Source organism: Corvus cornix, chromosome 20 (genome assembly GCF_000738735.6).
Source record: "Corvus cornix cornix isolate S_Up_H32 chromosome 20, ASM73873v5, whole genome shotgun sequence".
Classification (NCBI taxonomy): domain Eukaryota; kingdom Metazoa; phylum Chordata; class Aves; order Passeriformes; family Corvidae; genus Corvus; species Corvus cornix.
Window position 1 is genome coordinate 15,034,847 of NC_046349.1, and position 23,728 is coordinate 15,058,574.

Genomic DNA, 23,728 nt, shown 5'->3' on the forward strand with positions numbered 1-23,728 from the left:
ATCACGGTGGATGACAACGTAAGCTATTCTGTTCCTATCAAGTGATGGCACTCCTTCAACTTTCTCAAATTTGCACTCGTTTTCCATTGTCCTGAATCCCACTCATCATCCCTACTACCTGCTTATTGTTTCTCTTAAGACTGGCAAGTTTGCTAGTACCAGTTCTACACCTCACCTCTACCAATCTTATTCACTGGCCTTGAAAATACATCACCAAAGATTAGAAGGTTCAACAGAAGACCTACAGCTGTAATACAAAAGTCTTTGAAAGCTACTTCGGCCAGTGAAGATGTTTTCTTTTTCCAGTTTTCTGTGCACTGATTAGAGAAACTGCCTTCCTTCTAAAGGGGGGATCAAATGTACTTTCTAGGTTAACAGATTATGTCGGTTTTGTTCTATTTTAATCAAGTGAACAGTTTGCAGATAAAGTACTCTTGCTTTTGTTGCCATTAGCGCTATCTTTGAATCGATGACTAGATAAATACTTGAAATACTGATTAGGAGAGGATTCTTTCAATTACTACCTAAGAACGTTAAGCAATATGCTGACTGACCTCTGCCCATTGAGCCAGAAGTCTCTACTCTGAATATCAAAAAGGCTGCCATAGAATATAAAACCAGGAGGGTACTACAACAAAAGGTGCTGCTATGTCTGCTTTAGTTCATTGCAGCAGCAAAGATGGACCAAGCACAAAAAGAACTGCAAACCAAGTCATAATTCCTTATTTCCACCTAACCTCTCTAGCCTCGTCTTTATGGGGAAAGAAAAATTATTATAGGGGAAGATGCCTGAAAAGCCTATCCCTATCACTGGCAAAGAAACTGCAAGTTTTTGTTTGAAATCATCTCCTTAAGATGTAAGCTGCCAAAAATGAAAAACCGTTTTAGAGTTGTCATTGTTGATACAATAAAATAATTTTTGAAGCTTTACTGCTTCTTCCATAAGATTCAAAAAAGCCAATATAGCATTTCCATATACTGATTGACTACGTGTGGACACACGCACGTGTATGCTCCTGATGGCTGTCTAAAAGGTTTTAGAAAAAGTTTATCCACATAGACCATATTAGCTACCTCCTCAGGCACACATAGCAGGAAAAAGCAAGTAGCAGTTTACCTTTTTCTGTGACTTACTAGCCTCCAGAGAATGTGATGATAAAACACAGCAATGGTGAGATGTTAATATACTCTACAGGGCAATCTGCAAAGTGTTAGAATTACAAATTGAGTGCACAAAGCAAAACCAGAAGAATGCTACCTTTGATTTAGATTTATTTAGTTCTTCAGACTCACACAAAACCAACAGAGAACTCTTCTCCTGACTGACTGTTCTGAACAATAGTTTCCCCAAAATATTGGAGAGAACATGTATTTCTATTTTTTTTTTTTCAAGTAAATTGTCTTTTACTTAACCCTTCCATTAAAAGATACGGCAACAGAAGTCGCCAAACCCAGTCGCTGTCCCATTACCTTTCACCTTGGGAGGTTGCAGTGAGGCAGGGCATGCTGTTATTAGACACACTGCACACAAAAGATTAAAAATCCTTTATGAGATTGAAGGCAAGGTAATTTTGTTTGACTTTTCAAAAATCAGGTTATTGATAACTGTAAATTTTAAAAGTCACCAGTTAAGTATTATTAAAGTAACAGGATCCATCTGAAATATACCTCGCTTTTATATGGTGCAAAAAATAATTTGATGTACCTTCGCTCAACTAAACGCAGCATACAAAAATCAGAGTAAGTAGAAATACAATTCCATAGCAGATTTAAATTAGTAGCAGTTAAATTCTTTTGTAATTGCCTCTTTCCTAATACACTACATCTAGAAATATCAGTAGATCTAGCCAGAGGGGAAGGGGAAAAAAACAAATGAAAAAAACTACATAGGCAGGCTGCCCCAGCATTCGGGTTAGATATTCTTCACCACCCTTTCATACCCTTGTCATAAAGGATACTATTCCTCCCCTCCCCCTCTCCTCCATTTTTTTTTTTATTAAAGCAAGTCAGAAGAATATCTAAGATGTTTCTAAATACTCAAAATGCTTGAACATGAAATGCAGTCATTTAAGATCACCTTTTCGAGAGAGACTAATTTAAATGCAGGAACTGAAGCAACCTCCAGTGTCAGACTGTAGTGTCCAATATCTTTTCACATGCTACAAATGCTTTAATTATGCAGGCAAATATAATCGAGACATCTTTTCTTTCCCACAGTTTTTCAAAATTAAAAGCACACACCCCCTTTGCTATGAAACTGTACCACAGAGATTAATCCTGAAGATTTTGTGATTTCTTGTCCATTATTATGGAAAAAACCCCACCATGATCAAAAGATAAGGTTCCATTGTAAAACAGATTTGCTTCTCCTTCCTAATCTGCATTTTGTCTCAGCTATACGTTAGGGTACACGTCACTGATACAATGCAAAAAAAGAAAAAAAAAAAAAAAAAAAAGATAACTAGGCAATGCAAAACTTCCAAGTTAATAAATCCAAAGCCAGGATGAAGAAGGCCTTCAAATGAACAGTTAAAAGAAACACAAAGCCACAGGCAAGCCCAAAATGCACGCAAGTCATATTCCAAATAAAATCAGACTGGAAACAACACATTGTAATCAGGAGAAGTACTTAAAGTGAGGCTGAATGCTGGGTTTATTCTATCACTTCCCGTATCCCACAGCCTCTATCCTCACATCACAGCAGAGAATCCATCAAATCCACTGGTATTAGTTAAAAAAAAACCCCCACAGTAGTAGTAACAGAGTTGAAAGAAATTCTTTACAACAGTCAATTGAACAGCCCACTGTAACAGCAATTAAGAGTAAATATAATGACCGCATGCTATAACGCACAATCTTGTTTAAAAAACAAAAGTAACAAAACCGAAACAAAACAAAAAGCCCAAAACCCCCAAAACCACCCAGTTTTGTCTGTTTCCTCTACCCAAGCTTTTATTCCCTGGTTTTCACTCATATACTATTTGTTTCTGTGAAGCTATACTTTATATGCAGAACATACAACTTTGTTTCATGTGAAGCAGCACATTTTAAGATGAAAATGTTCCATGAGAAAATATTTATTTTTACAATAGCAATGACAGAATTTTAAGCTTATTGTAAGAGTCCATTTTAACTGTGTTACAGATACCATATAGCTAGGTATTACCATACCTCACACTTTCAGATTTCCTTTTGTTTTGTCTTGTTATTCCAGTTAGAATCCAACATACTGTTTTCTGTTAACTTCTATCTAAAAGAGGAAGGAAATACTGAGGATTCAAATGAGTCTGAAGATGAGCTGACAAATTCAGAAGCTTCGCTTTGAAAGGAAAACTTGACTGTGCTTAGGAGCGGGAGCAGAAACCACAAACAAAACCAACTTTAGAACCAAAGAAAGAGAATTGTGGGAATTATCTCAACCTCACGCTACATTCTAACTCATAATCACCCTATTTATATCCCAGAAACACTAACAACTAAAGTGGCATGCGACCTCGGGGCGGGGGGTGGGGAGGGAGAACGCATCATCTCCAGCCCTCAAAAACATAGTTTCATTACAGCTACGAGGCAGAAAGAGGGAAGAGGAATGGAAATGAACCTTTCATTTGCAGTATTTTTCATCCCTTCTCTTATTACCAGAGATAAGGAGGCAAGAGAAGTCAGCTCTGAAACTTACCGAGGCTACAGGATGACCAGGAGAATGCAGCTATCAAGGTGTTTGGAACCGCCTCAGTACCAGATAAACCCAAATGAATGGCAGACGGGGCCATTCTAACCGAGGCGTTTCACCCACACCCCGCTTCTGCTCAGGCTGAGAAACCGTGGGTCAGACGATTCTAAAGCCAAGTCCACAGCGATCTCAGATCTCTTTGTATTCTACGAGGAACCTCCACCCAAAATCACCGTACTTAGATATGCATCACACAGCGATACGAGAAGCCTTCACTCCACACATCAATTCCCCGCCACTGCCTCAGGAATGCTCCTTCAAACTCAGTCGCCAGTAAAGTTACAATAGCTAGAAAGAGGTAAAGGCAGCCACACGTTGCTCGGGGAACCCCCTCATCCCCAGCCCTAGGAATACTCCTCACACAACCCATCTACGCTCCCCTTCCTCCTCCCCTCAGGCAACCACGTTCATATTGAGGAGGGGGGCGAGAGACAGAAAAGAGCCGCCCCTCAGGGCCACCCCCAAGCTTCGCCCTTCCCTGGCAAGGGGCAGCGCTCCCTCCGCCATCCCCGTCCCACCCCAGCACTAGAAGCAGAGGAACGCGAACTAGAACTCTCCTCCCTCCACTCATTACTCACTCCCTCCCTCCAAACCCCACTCACCTAGGAAATGCGCCAAATCTCAGGTACATCTCCGTCTCCCCCACACTCAGCCGCGCACCGCCATTTTCCTCACTGCCTGGATTTAAATCGGGACCGGAGTGGAGACACCAGACGGTGTGAGGCATTGTGGGAGCTGTAGTGCGGCTCCGCGCGGGCGTTCACGGGACCCACTCCCTCTTCCCGTGGGAGCTCATGGTACTTGTAGTCCGCGCCAGGCCCGGTGCCGGAGCCGTCAGGCAGCGCTCCGGTGCCGCTTCTGCATCGCGGCGTTCTCCGCAGTAGGGCGTGCTGAAACGGGGAGGAGGAAGCGGTCCCAGGGGAAGCTGCCTATGCCGCGCAACCCCAGGCACGTTCCGGCGGCACTTGCACAATGCGGCTAGAGGTCACGCGATGCCGTATCTGTATGATAAGGAGCGTTTTACTGCGCACTAGAGTTCAAAATACAGTGCGGTACCAGCCCTGGGTCGTGCGATTTCCCCCCTTGTTTCTGCTGACCTCCAGCTGTGGGTCCTGATTGTATCCTTGATCCTGTACTCGGGTTTCTCAGGGAGTTTGGTTCTTGTTTTGTTTGTGTGCAGTGTGTGTTTGTACATGTTGGAGCTGCTCTCCCTGTGGCCGCAGCCGTGAGAGAGCAGGATAACAAAACAAAACAAAAAAATCGATTTTCATGTTACTCTTAAAATTTTCACAGTTTACATTGGGCTTCATTGGCCCTGCCAGTGAGACGTGCGGCACCATCGCGAGGGCTGGAGCTGTCGTGGCGGGTCTGTGAGCACAGATTCCGACCATCGTACAGCCGTTTTCTCCAGCCGCGCAGGGTGATATCCCCGCAGGAGCGTCACAGGGAAGGGATGAGACATCTGGCACTGCCTGGAGCGCGGGAACAGAGGAGGAACAAGGCAGAGAACAGCCTGAGAGGGAGACGAGACACCATCCTCGGACACATTGCGCCTTTGCTGTGGGGCCGCCGCCAGCCTGTGAGGCGGGAGCTGGGGAGGGACTTCGACCATTTTGGGGGGCTGCCCTCCCTTTATTTTTCTGGAAGATGCTCCTTTTGCGGGGAGGGGGGGGTGTACACAAATGTAAATGGCTTTATTAAAGAAACATGCTGCTGTCCGGGCTAGTGTGATTCGTTTTTGCCTTCTTTGGGGACGAGTAAAAAGGGAGGGAATTGGAATCCGCGGGATGATGATGTCATTTCGGGCACCCCAGTGTCACTTGGAGAGTGAAGATGCATTGGAGGAGAAGGTGAGTAGGGTATGAGAGGGCTTAGGTGGTGTTCTCCCAAAAAAGGGAGGTTACAGCCCAAAAATGCCTGGAAGTTTAGAGGGCGTGTTTGTGCAGAAAATATTAAAAACTGTAGCTTTCCTTACCTTTATATATATATAAAATTAACAATTTATATTAAAATGGATTTCAAAATACAACCCCGTATCTAGTGTATTATATACAGGATCTTCGAGGATAAGAAGTCCTAAATATGGATATATAAGGTTTAAAAATGCAAATAGAACTTTTATATATATAAATTAAACAAGAAAAGGCTTGAAAATGGAAGAAAAATATGGTACCTATGAAGGCAATAGAAATAGCTTAGTGTATTCAGTTTCTTTCTCTCCGTCTAACAGCCTGAGATTGTGGCTGGCACTTAAATCGCTGCTGCCACCTGGTGATAAGAACTGCACGTACTGACGTACTGCAGCCGCTTGGTGAGCCTGTGCCACACTCAAGATGGCGGCTTGGGCACGGGTAACGCCGTCCTTCCCAAGATGGGGGGCGGTCACACATGCGCTTCGTGGAAGGGAAAAATTGCTCAACGTCAGGAGCTTTCTCTTCACAAAGGCGTCCTCCCGCCTGCCTGAGCCCGACCCCGACCCCGACCCCGCGCTTGCAGCCCGATCCTGCGCGGCGCTTTGCGGTGTGCGGACGCGGATGGTGCAAGAGCAGAGTCGACGTCGGAGTCGGGGTTGGGTTCAGGCGACGGAAAAAAAAGCTTTTCTGAGGAGCGGGACCCTTTTTCCGTACCACACAAAAGATGGCGGCCCCGCCGGAAGCGGCTTCTGCCAGATCCCAAGATGGCGAGGATGGGCGGAAGTCACGTGATGCCACACCAACGATAGCATGCCAGCACGCCGATTTTTGGCGGCACCGTGCGCCGGTGAGGCACCGTGCGCATGCGCTTTTTGGGTAAGGACCAAATGGTGCCACAAGGTTCCCCACTTCTCCGAAAGGCGTCTTTTCAGCTGCCTGAACCCGACCCCTATTTCGATGCCGACCCGGCGCTTTCAGCGTGATTTTCCGTGGAGTCTCTCGGTGTGGGGTCTCGGGGGTAGGCAGGAGCCGAGCGTGCGGCGGCAGGCAGCGGCGAGGACGTCTCTGTCCCGGTCGTGCCGCGCCGCGCGTGACGAGGACCCCGCGACGCCACGCGGTGCCGGACCGGGCTCCTGGCCACACCCCACCCCCGGGAAATGCATGAAAACTCAAAATGGTCAGAAAATACCAAACAGTCACTAAAGCTGCCTTTGCCATCCCCCTGCTCCCCCAAAGGGCAGGAGCTGTGCAGAGACGGGAGCACACAGCAAGGATGCAGCTCCTCTTTCCCTGGAGGTGAGAGCTGGGGGGGGGGGGGGGCGGCAGAGCTTGAGGCAAGGTTTCCCAGAGAGGGGGAGCAGGGAGAATTTCAGCTCGTAGCAGCTCTGTGAGTGCCGGATGGACTCCGTGCTGAGCAGGTGGGAGACGTGGGTTGTATTCACGTTCCCAGGAACTGCTGAAATGACAAGTCGCAGCAGCCTCGCGTGTCTGCGTGTAGAACCAGCTCTAATGCTGGCAGCCACGTGTGAACTGGGAAATTAACATCAGGAGGCTGGGAACAAGTCCCAGAAATTGGTTAAAATGAGATGGACTTTGGCTAAACATCTGAAAATCACTTTTGGTTTTGCTTAAGGAATTCAAAACTGAAGCGATTCTCAAGGTGTTTCTTGCAGCTGCTGTTGGCTGAACAGATTGGCACCTGATTTACCTGTAAGGTCCTGCTTTGTTCACTGCCTCTCACAGCTTGTACAGTAGCCGGAATCCCAGTGGTGCAGGGATGCACTGGAATTTCTGAGTTAACATTAAGTGTTGCCACATGATTTTTACAAGGTTAAATTCCAGTGAATCTGTACCAAAAACTGGAAGACCTGAAGCACAAGAAGCTGTGCTGCAGGACTTGATGGCCTTGGTGTGCCCCTGGCTGTACCTGTTCTGATGCTCCCCTGCTGTGCTGTCGGTGCTGCCTGTCGGTGGGGATGGGCAGATCCAAAGAGCTGGAGTTAAACCCCACGGAGGCATTTTGGAGCAGGCGGGTGGGGCCAAGGCAGAGCTGCTCAGGGACTGCAGGTAGAAACTGAAGCCCTCACAGGGAAAGCTGTGTAATCATCACAATCCTCTGCTTTTCCTATGACAGAACCTGTCCTCAGTCATTCCTGCGGTTTGCAGGGAGTAAAAATGCCCTTGGGGATTTGCTACTGGGACCAGCGATCCATTTTCTGAGGGGAGTCCTTGAAACAGACCTGTGAGAAATGAGGATGCTGCAGCCAGAACAATGGGAATGGAGAGTCCATAGTGAATGTTGTCTGGTGAGTCTCTTGATATCTCTGATCTAATGCTGTGCTATCACAAAGTGACCTCATTCTGATTTAAATTGTCCCAGTGTGCTGAAAGTACACGTTGAAGTACAAAATGCCTGTGGGAAACTTCATGCTCCCAAGGGATTAGTTTAGGGATGTGCAGCTTCTGAACTGCACAAATAATTCAGATTGCCACAGAAGCCTGCTGGGCCATGGTTCTGGGCCAGGAGTATCAGGAAAGTGGAATCTTCATTGCCAGCTCAATAGTTATTTTCCTTGGAGTGATCAAGGAAAATAACAGAACAAAATGGTGTTCATGCCCCACTTGCAAACCACAGAGCAGGATAAATGGTGCAACAGTGTGTTTTTTTCCTGCTGTCTGCACTCGCTCAAGGATGCCCTGAAGTGCTCTGGCTCATGGCAATATAATCTGTGTGTAACAGCTTCCCGTGCCTGTCTGTGCAGCTGGGTCAGTCACAGGCTGTCCTGTAGAATCCCTGAGGCGGGAAAAGCCTTTTGAGACCATCAGGTCTGACTGCTGCCCCAGCACTGTCAGGGCCACCCCTTAGCCATGTTCCCAAGTGCCGCATCAGGAACCACCCACCGACACAAATTGGGGTGAGGGCTGCAGGCACTGACAGTGTCATTTCTCACTGGCAGGGGGGCTGGGGGTTCCCAGAGGGGTTCCAAAACCCCTGGCCTTCCCAGGCAGGATGGCTGGTGTGGAGAACACAGGCTGCAGGGGGGAGCAGCCCAAAGCCAGACTTGAGATCATTTCCCTGCAGTTCAAGGAGCCGGTGCCCAAAGCACCTTTAACTCCACTGTGCTTGGCACCTTTTTGTACGTGTAGGTTTTTATGCACTTGGAAACAGATTTTGGGATCTGCCATTGAATTCAGTGGATTGTCTCAGCCAGAGACCTTTTTGCTGACCTAAGAGTAGCTTTTGAACCCCAGAGCCACAGGGTACGTAGTATTTTACAGCACCAGAGCAAGACCCAGCGGATTATCCTGTTCAGCGACGCAGCTGCCCATGAGGGCCAGGTCAGCTGGGACAGCCCTCCCTGTCATGCATTTTCCTCCCTAGGAGAAGGAGAAACCGCTTGGCTTTACTCTGCAGGGTTCACCGAGGCTGTGAATTGTAATCCAGAGCATCTTCAGGCTCCCGGTGCTTGGGGCTGTGGTCTTTGGTGTGCAGAACACACCCCGATCTGTGTAACTCGGGTTCAGATGCACATTTCCAGAGTTACTCAGACTGGGAAGATGCCAAGAGGGTGGTGGGAGCAGCTTTCTCCCGGGCCTGAACACCCTCAAGGCAGGGATGATTTTTATATGTTTGTTGTCTTTTATTTCCCGGCCCAGGGCTAAGTTGGTGTTCCCTGAATTGGATGCGTAGTTAGGGCATGCAAAGGATCATGACAAGCGCAGCACTGAAAACGTCAGGATGAAACAATTCTCAAGAAACTCAACTTTCTAAAGCATTTGTCAAGATAAAATCATACAGGAATGACCTTGGCAGAAAAGGCCCCGTGAAGAAAGGCAGCAGAACAGCATTGAACAGAAACACTAAGGAATTGCTGCTGGCTCCTGGTGTCCTGTTTTTTTCAGGCAGGTTTTCTACTGAATTGAAAGGCAGTGTTCTTGCCTCTGCAAGGCACCTGCATCCTACCAGAAGGAGAAAGTGTGGAGCAGCAAGTGGGAGGAAGGACCAGTTTTAGACCTGCCCTTGGATTCCAGTTCCTCGTGGAGGGTCTGTGCTGCCTGAAGTACCAACGAAGTAAATCCTGGAGTACCTGTTTGTTCACCTGCTGAGCTTGGAAGACACATACTGGACGTGAAATTCCAGGGAAGCTGCACTTGCAGTAGTGGCTGGAGCAAGAAGCAGTGGAAGCTGTTTGCTATGTGTTTGTTCCCCACCCTTACCTCGGTTTCCTGGGGCCCCAGGTAATCACACGTCACCTTTGCTTTTTCCGAGGTCTTTGCTGAAGTGCTTCTAAATGTGGCAGTGATGTTTTCCATAGCTGGAATTTACTTCTGTTTTGAGAAGCGTGTCTCATTGTGCAGTCTGGGATTTAACAGTTCCCATGAGAGGATAATTGCACTGGAAGAAGGCAAATGAAGCCAAGAGCCTGGACTAGGATGCCACAGGCTCCTGCCGAGCACGGGTTACAAAATACCAACCCCCCAGGTTACAAAAATACTAAACTGAAAGCCCATGTCACAAAATACCACCCTCCCCCCGCCTACAGAAATACCAAAAAAACCAGCCTACCAAAAAAAAAAAAATCAGATTCCAAGATACCAGAATAACCTAGTTCCAAAATAATAGAAAACCAAGTTAAAAAATATCAGAAAACCAGGTTTCAAAATACCAGAAAACCAAGTTCGAAAACACAAAAGTACCCTAGTTTCAATATACAAAGTTCAGAAATAACAAAGTAACTCATTTTCAAAATAGTAGAATACCAAATCCCAAATGACCAAAGTAGTCCAGTTTTATAATACCAGAAAACCAAGTTTCAAAATAGCAAAGTAACCTAGTTTCAAAATACCAGAATACCAGGTTCCAAAATACCAAAATAATTCCATTTCAAAATATCAGAATATTAAGTTCCAAAAATATCAAAATGGCCCAATTTCAAGTATCAGCTTCCAAAATACCAATTTTCAGCTGTCTTAGACGTGCAAGATTCCCAAACCCAAAAGAGTGCATTACTGTCAAAATGGGATCTGTGCTACCAAAATGGATATTTTCTCTTCCAAAAAAGCTTTCCCCTCGTGACCATCAATACTTGTATTTATTTTGATTATTTAGCCAGATGTAATAAGAATTTTACTTTAAAAGTGAACAATTGTAGTACTTTTCTGCTTAGTTAGTGTCTGTGAGAGCCAGCATTTGGGCAGGAGAGCTGCAGTCGGGAGCAAAGGATGGAGTAATCTGCTCCCTGGATGGACAGGGAAAGACTGAGTAGCAGGCAAAGGGAGTATTTATAAACTATATCGATATTCACTGAAATTCAGGGTAGACCAGAGATGGGGATGAAATTGTTCTTTGAGTTTCATATACATGTCTTGAACTGGGGTCAATACAGAGTTAGATTGTTGTGCTGGCTTTGCCTCTTTATTTACTAGTTGTTCTTTTACTAAGCTTGAGACTTTATTCCCAACAATATATGTGAAACAAATCCATCTTTCCCCTTTTGGACATTTGCTTCCCAACCTGCTCCCACTCAGGCCCTTCCCAGCTTCGAGGGAAATTCACTCCCTCTTCGAGGGAAATTCACTCCCTCTTCAAGCCCCAAAATCATGGAAAAGTTCCTTTGTATCCTTCTCTCCACAGCCCCTACGTGGATTAATCAACTTTTCCGAGCTGATTAATGGTTTGACAGAAGAACTGCCTGGAGAGCAGCTGAATTCCCACAGCAAAATTCCTGACTGAGGGAAACGACCTTGGGTTCCTCCCCTTCCTGTAAAGCCTGGGAAATCTGGGAAAATCACAGCTCCAAAGGAGCTGCTCCCCTCGCCCCCGGATTCAAAGAGAAATGGAGAAACACTCGAAGTTTTGAGATAAAACCACTGCAGATAAAATTGAAATGAGCCCTTCAGCCCTTTTTTTGTGTGGTATTTAGGATGCAAGGGAAAGAAGGGCTGGGTAATCCCTGGGATTAGGGAACAGCACGGCTGAGGTCCCAGATTTCGAGGCCAGGTAATGGCTGGAACAAAACATTAATACAGACTTTGTCTTTAAAAGCAAAAGCTTTGAAAATTAGGAATAGAACAGAAACTCTCATTAATTCAGGACTGTACAGAGCCTAAAGCCTCCTTAGGTTTTCAGCTCAAAGCAACTTTCTTTTTCATGGGGCCATAAACAGATTTTTTCTGGCTTTTTAAAGCTGTTTCCTCTACTAAAATCCATTCAGCTGTCAATCCATCCTCCTTCGGAAGGTGTCAGTGCAATCTACCTTAAATTAAAAAAAAAGCCCAGGGAAGAAGATCTTATCTCCCAGATGGAGAATGGGACTGGAAGAATAATAAAAGTGAAAGTGATTCACCAGGACTGGTGATGAAAAAATCCGTGATGGAATCAAGATTAGGGTCTTAATCTGCTCCCTTCTTTCCACCTTGCCCCAGATCTGGGGCAGCTCTTGCTGGGCTGGATCCAGGATCACTGAAAGCGCCAAAGGCTTCCAGGAACTTCAAATGCAGCAAAAATCCCCCCAGGTCTGCCTGAAATAGGAATATTGGGTTTAAAATGGGCCTTTTGTTACAGGGCTGGAATTAGGGAGTCGCCTAGCAGGGACTGAAAACACATCTGAGGATCAGTAGAGGAAAAAGTAGCTTTTTCCTGCTGTCTGCAGATCAGAGTTCTTTAAATGGGGGCTGTTAAATGTCCCTGGCCACAGGAGACTGGGGAAGCAGAGGTGAAGGGGAAAAATCCTCTTTATTCCCTGATTGATCCTGCTCCAAAATGCAGCCCCAGAAAAAGAAGAAGCAGAGAGAGGGAATTTGTGCCTGCAGGGAGGGGCTTTGCAAAGGGCTGGGTGGCAGCAGCTTTAATGCTTTAACTAATTCTTTAATTGGTGTTTTAATGTGTTGATGCCCAGCCCCATAAGATGTTTTTAGGGTGAGGGATATGATGAGGGCATAAAAAGGAGGATGGTGGATCCATGATCTCCATCCCAGAAGAGAAACCTGAGTTATTCCTTGATAATCCCAGCACTAACCAAGCCAAGGATTTTCCAGTATTCTTCCTGTATGGATGGGAAGTGTCTGTTTTCCCTGCAGCAGCTGTTGGGAGAGTGTGGAACAGCCTGTGGACCTGCAGGGGAGAAACCTCCCTCTGGAAAATCCAGGTGTGATGTTGGAGTGGCCCATGCCTGGCCAGGCAGCACCCAGGTACAGGTAAGAAGGAAAAAAAAAATCCCAAAATCCTGGAATTTTTAAGGTTGGAAAAGCACTTAAAGGTCATCAAGTCCAACCCTCAACCAGCACCGCTACGTCCCCAAGTGCCACACCCACGGGTTTTTTGAAGACTTCCAGGGATTGGGACTCCAGCACTCCGATGTGCTCCAGTGCTTTCCAACCCTCTCCAGGGTCCAGCTGCAGCATTCTGGCACCTGCTGCTGTGAAAGAGCTTCATGGATGATCCCAGCTGGAATCCCACCTGGAGCCCTCTGGCAGAGAGCCCACAGCACCCGGGGATGCGTCACAGGTAAGCAGCATCTCCCAGCACCTTTTGCTCCCCAAGAATTCCAAGGTTCAACCCCTAAAGAATGCATCCTACCGATCGAATCCTAAAGTGACGGGGATAGGTGGTGGCAGGAGGATTACTGCACGGGGAGATCCCAACACAGCCCTGCAGGATCCCTGCAGCCTCTGGGACTGCTCCAGATGTTTTTCCAGGTGTTTTATTGCATTGCAGGTGGGTTCTGCTGTGCTGCCCCTTCTCGAGCAGAATTCTGGGCTGCCCTGGCCATTGTGTGTGTTTGGTAATCGCAATTAATATTTCAGTAAAAAGGCACCTGCTCTTCCCAGCCTTCAAACTTGCTTGTGTTCCTTGTTTTCCCATCCTGAGCTGTCCACAACAGCTGCATCTTAAATTTCATCCCAGATCTTTAATAATCTGGACTTAGTCAGAGAAACAAACTGCCCAAGGAAGCAATTAACTTAAATTTACCTGAATCCAAAACCTTCCCCAAAGACATGAACGAATTCCAGGTGGTTCATGCCTGGGAAGGGCTTCCAGCATGTGTGCATTAAGTTTCTTTCTAGCCTGGATGTTCCTGATTTCCATGTCTAAGAATCAAAGCTTAAACACGGAATTTACTGCTTCCAAAAAGTTTTGAGTTGTGCATTAAATGGCAATTGGTGTGCTGAGATATTTCCTTAAGTAAAGGAAAAATAAATGGAAAAAGGAAAAAGAAGAGAGAGAAAGGGAAAGGGAAAGAAAGAGGTGGGAAAGAGAAAGGGAATGGGAAGGGAAAGGAAAGGAAAACTTAGACATAAAAATAAAATTAAACCCAAAAATAGATATAAAACCAGAAAAAGAGACAGCAAGAAAAACAGAAAGAAGAAGAAAGAAAAATGAAAATAAAAAGAGAAAGAGAAAAGGAAAAGGGAAAGAAAAAAGTGAGGAAGAGGAAAAGGGAAGAGCAGGTGGTAAAAATTGATGCTTGAATGTTATAGAATCTCATTTAAATTAAATTAGAAGTTTCTGTTTGCTCTAGAGATGGAACCAAGGATAACAAATGGTGCCAGGTGACATGAGGGGAACAGGATTTTCTGAGTGGTCCCAAATGAACTGGATAAAATAATGGAGCAGGGAGGCAGTTTAGGGAACCCTTGATACCCCCACAAACTCCTCCAGGAGGAAAAAATCCTGACTAAATAAGCCCTGTGGCGTTCCTGCCTCAGCTCTGTCCCACTGCTCTGCTCTGGGCTGTGGGATTGGACACAACCAACCCTGCAGCACCTGGGGACTCACTGAAAAAGGGGTTTTTTCACTAAAAAACACTAAATGCCTCTTTTGCTGAGGTGCTGTGCCACCCGTAGGCCAGCTGTAGCCAGCTGTGCAGGGCAGCTCCTGCAGAGCTTCTTCCTTCTGCTGCCTGCGCTCATTCCCGGCTTGGAAAAATCCCTTCCCGGAGCCAGCGACCTCCTCCCCGGCCTGATCCCTGCTGCTTTTCCTGGAGACAGGAGCGGAAATTGTCCATTTTTGCCATTCACTGCTCGGCAGTCACAAAAATGTCCTTGTCCCACTCAGCAGCGCCTGCAGCAGGGGAGCCCTGGCTGCCGCTCAGCGGATTCCTGCTCTTCCCGGCATGGACGGATGCATCCAAGCGCTGATTGCTGATCCCTGTGCTGACAGCCATGCTGCCGAGGTGCAGCCTGCTCTAGCAGAGCATTTGGACACGGCAGGGATTCGCCTGAGCTTTCTTACCTCTCCCAAATATTCTGTTTCACATGTGCAGGGAGTTAATTCTCTCTGCGGATCCAGTTTTCTGTTCTGATGTTGCTATTTCTAGCAGCACGTGTTCTCTGGGCTGGAGTTACACATTTCCCTGTCCCTGCGCCAGGCCCAGGAGCTGCGTTGTTTCTTCTGAGCATCCTCTGTGGCTTTTCCCGATGCTTTTCCTTTTTTCAGGCTATTCTCTGGGATGGAATTTTGCCTCCGTGCCTCAGTCCAGCACTCCCAGGGTGCTGCTGTGCTGGAAAAGCTGCAGCCCGTGGACAGGGTCACTTGGGCAGGGTTGGAAACTGGCTGATGGCCAGCCCAGGGAGGGGTGGGAATGGTGCCGTACCCAGTTGGGAGCAGCCTGGTGTCCCCCAGGGATCAGCGCTGGGCCCAGTCCTGTTCAATATCTTTATTGATGATCTGGATTAGGGGATTGAGGGCACCCTCGGTAAATTCACAGATGGCATCGAGTCAGGTGGGATGTGGATCTGCTGGAGGGCAGGGAGGCTCTGCAGAGGGATCGGGACAGGCTGGATCCATGGGGTGAGACCAGCAGTGTGAGGGTCAACAAGGCCAAGTGCCTGGTCCTTCCCTTGGCTCACCGTGGAACACTCCAGGCTGGGGGAAGAGGGGCTGGAAAACTGGGAAAGGCCCTGGGGGTGCTGGGGACAGCAGCTGGACACGAGCTGGGTGTGCCCAGGTGGGCAAAGCCAAGGGCACCTGGGCTGTGCCAGCTTGGGGTGACAGCAGGGCCAGGGCAGTGCCCGTCCCTGTGCTGGCGCTGCTGGGGCACCTCCAGTGCTGGGGGCAGCTCTGGGACAAGAGGGACACGGAGGGGCTGGAGCGAGTCCAGGGAAGGGAACAGAGCTGGGAAGGGGCTGGAGAGTTCCTGAGGGAGCTGGGAATGGGCTGGAGAGTTCCTGAGGGAGCTGGGAAGGGGCTGGAGAGTTCCTGAGGGAGCTGGGAAAGGGGCTCAGGCTGGAGCAAAGGAGGCTCAGGGGGGACCTTGTGGCTCTGCACAAGTCCCTGACAGGAGGGGGCAGCCGGGGGGGTCGGGCTCTGCTCCCAGGGAACAGGGACAGGAGGAGAGGGAACGGCCTCAGGCTGGGCCAGGGGAGGCTCAGGGTGGACGTCAGCAGGAATTTCTGCATGGAAAGGGCGCTCAGGCCTTGGAAGTGCCCAGGGAGGTTTGGAGTGCCCATCGCTGGAGGTGTCCCAGGAAGGCCTGGCCGTGGCACTCAGCGCTCTGGGCTGGGGACAGGGTGGGGATGGGGCACAGGCTGGGTTCGATGGTCCCGAAGCGCTTCTCCAGCCCAGCGATCCCTCAGGGGATGTGAGGGGCCCGCGGGGTCCCGGGGCCGCTCCCGCCCCGCGCCTGACGGGCACCGACCGCGGCCGCCAGGGGGCGCCAGGAGCCGCTAGTCACGCCCGCTCCCGTGTGCAGCGCCGCTCCCGCACCGGCCCGGCCGCGCCGCCTCAGGCACGGAGGATCAGCTCCGGCAGAGCGGCTCCCTGTCTCCCCTGCCACTGGAGCTGCATCGTTCCCTTCGCTTCTTGCAGCTTGTGAGGCGGGGCTGCGCTGCGCGGAGGGATGTTGCTGGGCGGCGGAGGGATACGGCTGCACGGTGCCGGGGGACCCCGGCGGGGGCGGCGATGGCACGGCCGAGCTCGGGAGTGGCGCAGCCGATCTCCGTGGCGGCGGGCGAGGAGGCGGTGGGGCCGCGGGGGACTGGCTCCGTGACTCCGGCACGGCAGTACTCAGCGGTGGCGGGCGAGGAGGCGGCGGTCAAGCCATATGATCTCTAAAGAAAGGAAAAGGGAGGTATTGTTATAAATGTACTGTGGTATTGGCTTTTCGCATGTTCCATAATTGTTATGAATATATTGTGATGTTGGCTTTTTTCATGTTCCTTAATGTTAGAAAAACTTTGCCTAGGTTGTGTAATGTAATGCTATAGAATGTCTGTAGTTTGGGTGGTCAGTTTGGGAAGGATGCAGGGGGTCTTCACATTCCTGGAAAATCTTATCAGAAGAAAAAAAAAAAGCCCGAAACCAGAGCCAAGGAAAAAAATAAGACTGATAAGATGATACTCAGCAACTCCAAAGAATTAATGAATTATGCATAGTGGTGATTGCTACAGCGGGGATTACTGTTAACACGCATATATCAAACCAAGAGTCCCGTGGAATGGAAATATATATGGACGGATTGTTGGTAGATGTTTCAGAAATGTTTACTTCCCCAGAAGTTTCAACTTCTCTCTGTGTCATTTAGTTTGTGTCTGTGTTATGTAGTTTGTGTCCATCGTCTTGTGTGTCACAGGGCTTTGTTATGTCTCGGTGCTTTATCGGCATCGTTCTGGGCCACATCGGCAGCGGGGGTCTCTGCTCGCATACTTTCCCAGATCGGGCTTAGTCTGGCATCTTTACATTTTTGCTTTTTGAGACCAGAAGAAGTACACAAGATGTTCTCATCCATCTTCCTTCTCGCTTTTGATAAGCACCTTCTTTTCACGTTCCATTCCCTTGGACTTCTCTTTGGAGAGTATTAGACTCTTCTCACGTGACTGCGGTGGTTCTGTAGGTTCCGCTGCCTCAAAGCGTGTCGGGCTCGAGAATTAATCTTCCGGAGATTTATTTCAAGCCCTTGCATCATCTTTGTTTATATTGGGCGCACCACCTTGTTCGTGTGCCGCTTAGGGTCAGAGCTGCCCTGCCCCGGCACGTAGGGTCACGGTTAAGTAGAAGAGTTATCAAACTTAGTGGTTCACCTCTTTTCTGTGGGTTTTTGGGCAGAAGACTTACGGGCCCGGTGTGGGAATAACTCCCAGCCCTCGGCGTCTCGTTGACCGCCTCCCGTTGTCTCGCAGGTCCCCGAGGCGGCTTCGGATCTCCGCGGTCACCGACGCTGCCGATTTTCCCGGCGCGGGCCGTTCGACGTCGAGGAGCGGCATCCAGAAGCTGTGTCGGAGCATCTTCCTGGCTGGAATGTTTTGAGTAAGGGCTGCAGTCAGGGTGTAAGCTGAAGGGTGTGTGACTGTGTGTGTGTGTGACTGTGTCTGTCTGCCTGCGAGAAGAGTGCGGGTGTGGAATGGTTCTGACCTTGTGTGTGGGAGTTTTGCCTTTCAGCTACTTTTTAAACTTAGAGTAAAAACAACCCAGCTGCGCTGTCTGGGGATTTTTTCCCTCCCGGCTGGGTTTTTTTATCTGGGACCCGGCCGGTCTGTGAGGTGCCGTTCATCGCCAGGGTTTGGGTGCCGACCGTGCCGGGGATTTGTCAGGCGGGATGATTTTGGGGCTCCCGGGAACCGCGTTCCCATGGGGTGCTCTCGAGACGAGAGCGAGGGTGGGTTTGTGTGTCAGCTGAAGGAGGTGTGTGGTGGATGAGTGTTTTCTTCTCCGTGTGCTGCTGTTGTTTTGGGTTTCCTGGAACAATAAAATGTCCTAAATTTTCCAGAAATAGAACAATTGTTACATTGTACTGATAGGGGGTTGGCTTGTGTTGCTCTGTGTTCGTGTTTGCTGCTGCACTTGCACATATTGCTCTGTATGTCAATTGGACTTTGACCAGTGTGCATATGGATTGTACTTGTGCTTGTGTACATTGTTGTTTCCACTTGCTTTGCTGAAGTGTAAATAAAAAACCCTCGTTCAATCAAGCTGAATAAACCCTAATAAAGATACCCCCCCTCCCCCCTTTTGGTTGCTCTCTTCCTTTGGTGTGGTTTAGTAATTTTTTCACCATATTTCTTGCTTTGCTACTCTGCTTTGCTTTACTTTTCAGTCTATTCTTCACTTGACTTTATCTTTTTCTCACTGTTTAACTGTTTCTGGATGTCTCTGTCACTCTATTTCTCAGTTTCTCTTTTTCTCTTCAACACTAATTCTCTTTTAAACTCGATTTCTTTTTCTCTCAAACCCTATTCTTCTGTTTCTCTATTCCTTTTTTCTCTCTATTTTTTTCTTTGTCTCTCTCTCTGACTTTGACTTTCTCTCTGACTTTGACTTTTGAACTACCTTTCTCACCTTCCCTCCTTTGTTCATTTTTACCTTTCTACCTTAGGTTGTTTCTGTAGCAGCTTGGAAAAAAACAAGAGACCACTCTTTCTTCAGGCACGATCTGCCCCAGGCTTTGTGTTTCTATTTTGGGAAAGTTTTAAGAGAGTTTTGGCAATGGGCACAGGGAAAGACAAAACAGATCCATGCCCACACACTTGTCAGGGCAGACTTTCTGCCCCTTCTAGGCCACTGACTCAAACATGAAACCCCCCAGCTTTCTGGGAGGTGAAGGAAGAACAGTCACACCTGGTGCTTCTACCTGTAGCCATTTGCCTGCTCTGCATCTTTCCCAAGAGAGCAGAAGGCCCTTAGCAAAGTGAAGATCAGTGGAACAAGTTGCTCTCCCACTCAGGGCTCTCGTTAAGGCTGGAATGGCTGCTGCCAGCCTCTGCACTTTCTGCCTCCCCAACTTCCTCCCTTTGTTCATTTCTACCTTTTGAACTTTCTACCTTTGTTTGGTTCTGACTCTCTACCTTTCTTGCTTTCTACCTTTGTTGCTTTCTACCTTTCTCAATTTCTAACTTGATACGTTTGTTTGTTTCTACCATTTGAACTTTCTATCTTTCCATCTTGCTTCATTTCTAACTTTCTACGTTTCTACCTTTGTTCATTTCTACCCTTCTGACCTTCTGCCTTTCTACCTTCTTTGTTTCTACTTTTATGACTTTGTACCACCTAAGTTTTCTCTCTTTTTACCTTTGTTCATTTTTACCTTTGTAGTTTCTAACTTTCTACATCTGACTTTCTCTCTTTGTTTGTTTCTAACTTTCTGGATTTGTCCCTTTCTGCCTTTGTTTGGAACTTTGAAACTTTATACCTTTGTTTTTCTCCCCCTTTTTACCTTTCTAACTTTGTTTCTAACACTCTACATTTCTAACTTTGTGCCTTTCTAAATTTGTTTTTTACTTTCTAACTTTTACCTTTCTAACTTTGTTTCTAACCTTCTTGTTAGAGTGAAGGCTCCTCTGGCCTCAGGCCCAGAGGGAAGCCAAAGCACTAGGTTTGAATTAAAACCTTTGGACAGATTTTTAACTTTTAGTAGAAATAGATGCTAAGTGCCTTAAACATGAAAAAGCTGTAGTAGAGATCTTAAACACAGCTCTTGCTGCAGCAGTGTTACCTTTTCACAGAATTCTTTACTTTAGACAAAATCTAGATCGAATTAGACTGTTCACATGTTTTAGATGGAGTGTTCACATAAACAATAAGAGCTGATCGAAACTGTATGTGCAAATCTGTGTAATACAGATGTGACACTTGTGTGAGGCTTACGAGTGTTAGAGCAGGATGGGTTAAGAAAAAGAAAACTAGAATGGTGTGTTAATCTTACTGGTCAATTAACAAATAGAATCCACACTTCTGTAAGAAAAAATACAGTGTATGGAGCATATAGAAGAAGCTGGTTTTGCCTGCTGCTGCTGCTTGGCTTTATCATGTAACCCCATTCGAACTCTGCCTTCGAGACAGCTGTGAGACTCGTGAAATAAAGAACTCAGCCAGAACAGGCAGCCTCCTCTGCTCTTTCACCCTGGTCGAGAAGGAAGGGTACCCTGGTCAAAGGCTCAACACTTGCCTTTCTGACTTTGTTTCTAAATTTCTACCTTTCTAATTTCGTTTGTTTCTAATTTTTTTTTTGTTTCTAACTTTGTTTGTTTTTAACTTTCTACCTTTAGAAATTTGTTTGTTTCTTGTATTTTACCTCTTTGTTTGTTTCTAAATTTCTGCTGTTGTAACTTTGTTTCTAACTTTCTACTTTTTACATTTCATTCGTTTTTAACTTTTTACCATTCCTCCCAGCGAGGGATGTGTGCAGAATACTAAAACCTGTTAAGTTCTTCACTTTTACATCTATAGGCAAGTGCTACTGATTTAGATGTAAATTCATTTTGAAATGAGCCAGCCCTCTCTCTCTACTCTGTCGCATACAGGAATATAAGAAGCTGGGAATAGAGATCAGCAAGTTTTGCGAATAACGAGCCGGCGTTTTTCTGTAGGAAGGAAAGAAGCAAGTGCCTGGCCCCAGGAGCCGAGACGCTCGGGCTGCAGGAGCTGCAGAGCGCCCAGAGCCGGCTTTTGCCTCTGCTCTGTCCCTGCCCCCGGGCTGAGCTGGGCGGCGCTGCTGCCGCCTGGTGGCGAGAGCGCGGCACTGCCGCCCCCGACACGGCGCCCCGGCGCTGCTGCCGCCCGGTGCCGGCTGAGCCGAGAGGGCGGCGGCCTCGGTGGCTGCCGAGCGTGGCAAGGGCAAGGAGCGGGAGCGAGCGGGGCTGGGTCTGTCAGCGGAGGGGAGGGGCGAAGGCGGTTCGGAGCGCCGAGGGACACGGCCGTGCATGAGGGGCCACAGTATGGAAAGGAGTGGGCGCCGTGCGGGGCGGGACCGCGAGGAATGACAGCGCGGGGGGCGGGGCCGGTTTTGCCGGGCAGCAGAGGCGCGGTCGCAGCGCGACCCGGGCGGGGGCACCGGGCGGGCACGGTCGGAATCGAGCCGCCCGCGTGTCGCTCTCAAGGAGGCGGCTCGGAAAGGAAGGCGCAGTTCCGCGCTCTCGGGACGGCGTTAAGTGACGTTTTTATTAGAACCTGCCAGGACCTTGCAGAGGGTGGTTTACACTTCCGCCACACTCAAGATGGCGGACGCACTAGGCCCCTTTGAGAGGTGTCCCTGCCGATGCCTGCCGCCGGTCGCGGAGCAGTCGCCCGCCTCCGGCGCCGCTGACCCCACCAGCCGTGTCCTCGCGCCGGGAAGCACCGCGGAAAATCGCGGAAAGCGCGGGGCCGGCGTCGGAGTCCGGGCCGGATTCAGGCAGCCGAATAGACGCCCTTGTGAGGGGCGGCGGGGGCCCTTAAGTGTACCACACTAAAGATGGCGGCCGACCGGAAGTGGCTTCTGCCAGCACCCAAGATGGCGGCGAAGGGCGGAAGTTTCTCGTCACGCCACACTAAGGGCCAACGGAAGATGGCTTCTGCCAGCACCCAAGATGGCGGCGAAGGGCGGAAGTTTCGTCACCGCCACACTAAAGATGGCGGCCGTGTACGCTGTTTTCTGACCTTCTCAATATGGCGGCAGGGAAGGCCCCCCAAGCTGCGTCTATTCGGCTGCCTGAACGCGACGCCGACGCCAGCCCAGCGCTTGCACGCAGATTTCTGAGGCGTTTCCCGCTATGCGGACACCGACTGTGGGGTCAGCGGCGCCTGGGGCAGGCGGGAGCATTCAGGCAGTCGAATAGACGGAGCGGGGTCCTTCCGGCCGCCATCTTGAGAAGGTCGAATAGCCACATTGGCGCGGTCCCGGTGACTTCCGCCCTTCTTCGCCGGGAGCGGCAATGGCGGGGAGCCCGGGGAGCAGCGCTGCCGGGCCGGGGGCACCGGGCCGGGTGCTCCGGGCTCGGAGGTGAGCGGGGAACGGGGACAGCCCCGAGCGGACGGTGGGGGCCGCGGGGGATCGGTATTCCGGCCCAGGGATGGGTGTCCCGGCCCAGGGATGGGTGTCCAGGCACAGGGATGGGTTCCTGGACTATCTAATAATATTATATAACGATCGTACAAGGAGATCTATATAAAAAATCCTCCATGGTCATCCTTCTCCCAGCCCCTCTGTGTTTTCAGGATCTTGGGGGAAGAGTTTGGGTCTGGACAAGGCTCTCGGGCACAGGGTGGGATTCTTGGGGTGCAGGGCCAGGATTTGGACTCGATGCTCCCTGCGGGTCCCTTCCAGCCCAGGAAATGCTGCGATCCTGTGCCTCTGAGGGTGAAATAAAGGGCACCGGTGGGGTTTGTGCCCGCTGTGTTCACGGCCCCGCCGGCTCAGGGCGGGTTCAAGGCGCAGCTGCCCCGAGCCAGCGGGACCGGCCGGGGCTGCTCGCTCCCGGTGCTGCCGCCTTGTGGGGAGAGCCCGGCACTGCAGCCCGCACAGGCGCTGGACCACGGGATCGGCGTGGAACAGCAGCGCAGGGAGTGCTGAGGCAGCGCAGGGAATGCTGCGGTCCCAGGGAAGGCTGAGGCGTCCCCTGCCCGGGGCACTCGGCAGCAAATCCCTGATGTTGAGCAGCAAAAGGAAAGTTCTGGGTTAATGGGAGGAGGTTTCTGGAATGGAGCTGGGACAGGTGCTGATCCACGCATGGAATCACGGGCTGGTTTGGCTTGGAAGGGACCACCAAGATCATTTACACTCTGTTTGTTGTCTGGTTCCACAGCAAAGAACATCCAGAACTGCCACCTCACCCTCACGGACAGCAGGAATGTCTTCCATAGCTCTTGTTTCGGAATGGGAATGGCTGTTGGGAGCTCTGGCAGGACCAGGTAAGAAGAGAAATGGGATCATTCTGGCTGCTGCTGGAGGTGGTTTTCTGCTTTCAGGCTGTTCTTCTCATTGATCCTTTCACAGCAGTGTTCTAGGGCACATTTGAGGGTAATTCCAGGAATTTCAAACCAGATAAAAACTGGTGGGGCAAAAATGTGAACCTGATCCATTTCTGGTAATTCCAAGCTTCTCCCACAACACCGTTCCAGGGGAAAGCTGATGAAAGGGTAAAGATGCAGAGGAACAAGTGCTGTAAACCCCCCATGCGCTCTTGACAGAGCAAACCTTGCAGTACTCCCAGCAGATCTCTTGGAGAAAGTGTGGGATCGCAAGGTTTTCCGGGAAAGCAAAACAGGGGCGGAGATGAGGGAATAGGCTTCCAGTTCTTCCTTTAGCTGAAAGCCTGGGGGAATTGAGAGGGGCCACAAGAACTGTTTGTGTAGGAAAATGGGAGTTTGGGGGCTGAATCTGAGTTTCTCTCT

The 23,728-nt window shown here is 49.1% G+C and overlaps 2 protein-coding genes across 5 annotated transcripts in view; one reads left to right on the plus strand and one right to left on the minus strand.

Annotated features, from left to right (window-relative positions):
• NCOA3 (nuclear receptor coactivator 3) overlaps positions 1 to 4,677 on the minus strand; it is a 63,106-nt gene extending 58,429 nt beyond the window's left edge. For 2 of the 4 annotated variants that reach the window (XM_010396759.3, XM_019284386.2), the window contains exon 1: positions 4,333 to 4,677. The gene's annotated coding sequence lies outside the window, so the exon portion shown is untranslated. The remainder of the gene's footprint in view (positions 1 to 4,332) is intronic. The other 2 variants (XM_010396760.3, XM_010396745.3) reach the window with 1 other exon arrangement.
• Positions 4,678 to 7,041: 2,364 nt separating this feature from the next.
• On the plus strand, positions 7,042 to 18,593 carry LOC120411077. The gene is made up of 6 exons (XM_039563671.1): positions 7,042 to 7,166; positions 9,706 to 9,882; positions 12,724 to 12,840; positions 13,032 to 13,150; positions 16,454 to 16,715; positions 17,764 to 18,593. Exons 1-5 carry the CDS (start codon positions 7,042 to 7,044, stop codon positions 16,690 to 16,692), a joined length of 777 nt encoding a protein of 258 aa, XP_039419605.1. The 3' UTR covers positions 16,693 to 16,715; positions 17,764 to 18,593.
• Positions 18,594 to 23,728: the final 5,135 nt, after the last annotated feature.

Excerpts from the sequence above, each read along its gene's own strand:
- LOC120411077 (XM_039563671.1), top strand. The coding sequence starts at position 7,042 with ATGGACTCCGTGCTGAGCAGGTGGGAGACGTGGGTTGTATTCACGTTC. Across the intron at positions 12,841-13,031 it reads CAGGCAGCACCCAGGTACAG|GGTCCAGCTGCAGCATTCTG; the intron begins GTAAGAAGGAAA and ends AACCCTCTCCAG. Across the intron at positions 13,151-16,453 it reads CACCCGGGGATGCGTCACAG|CTTGTGAGGCGGGGCTGCGC; the intron begins GTAAGCAGCATC and ends CGCTTCTTGCAG.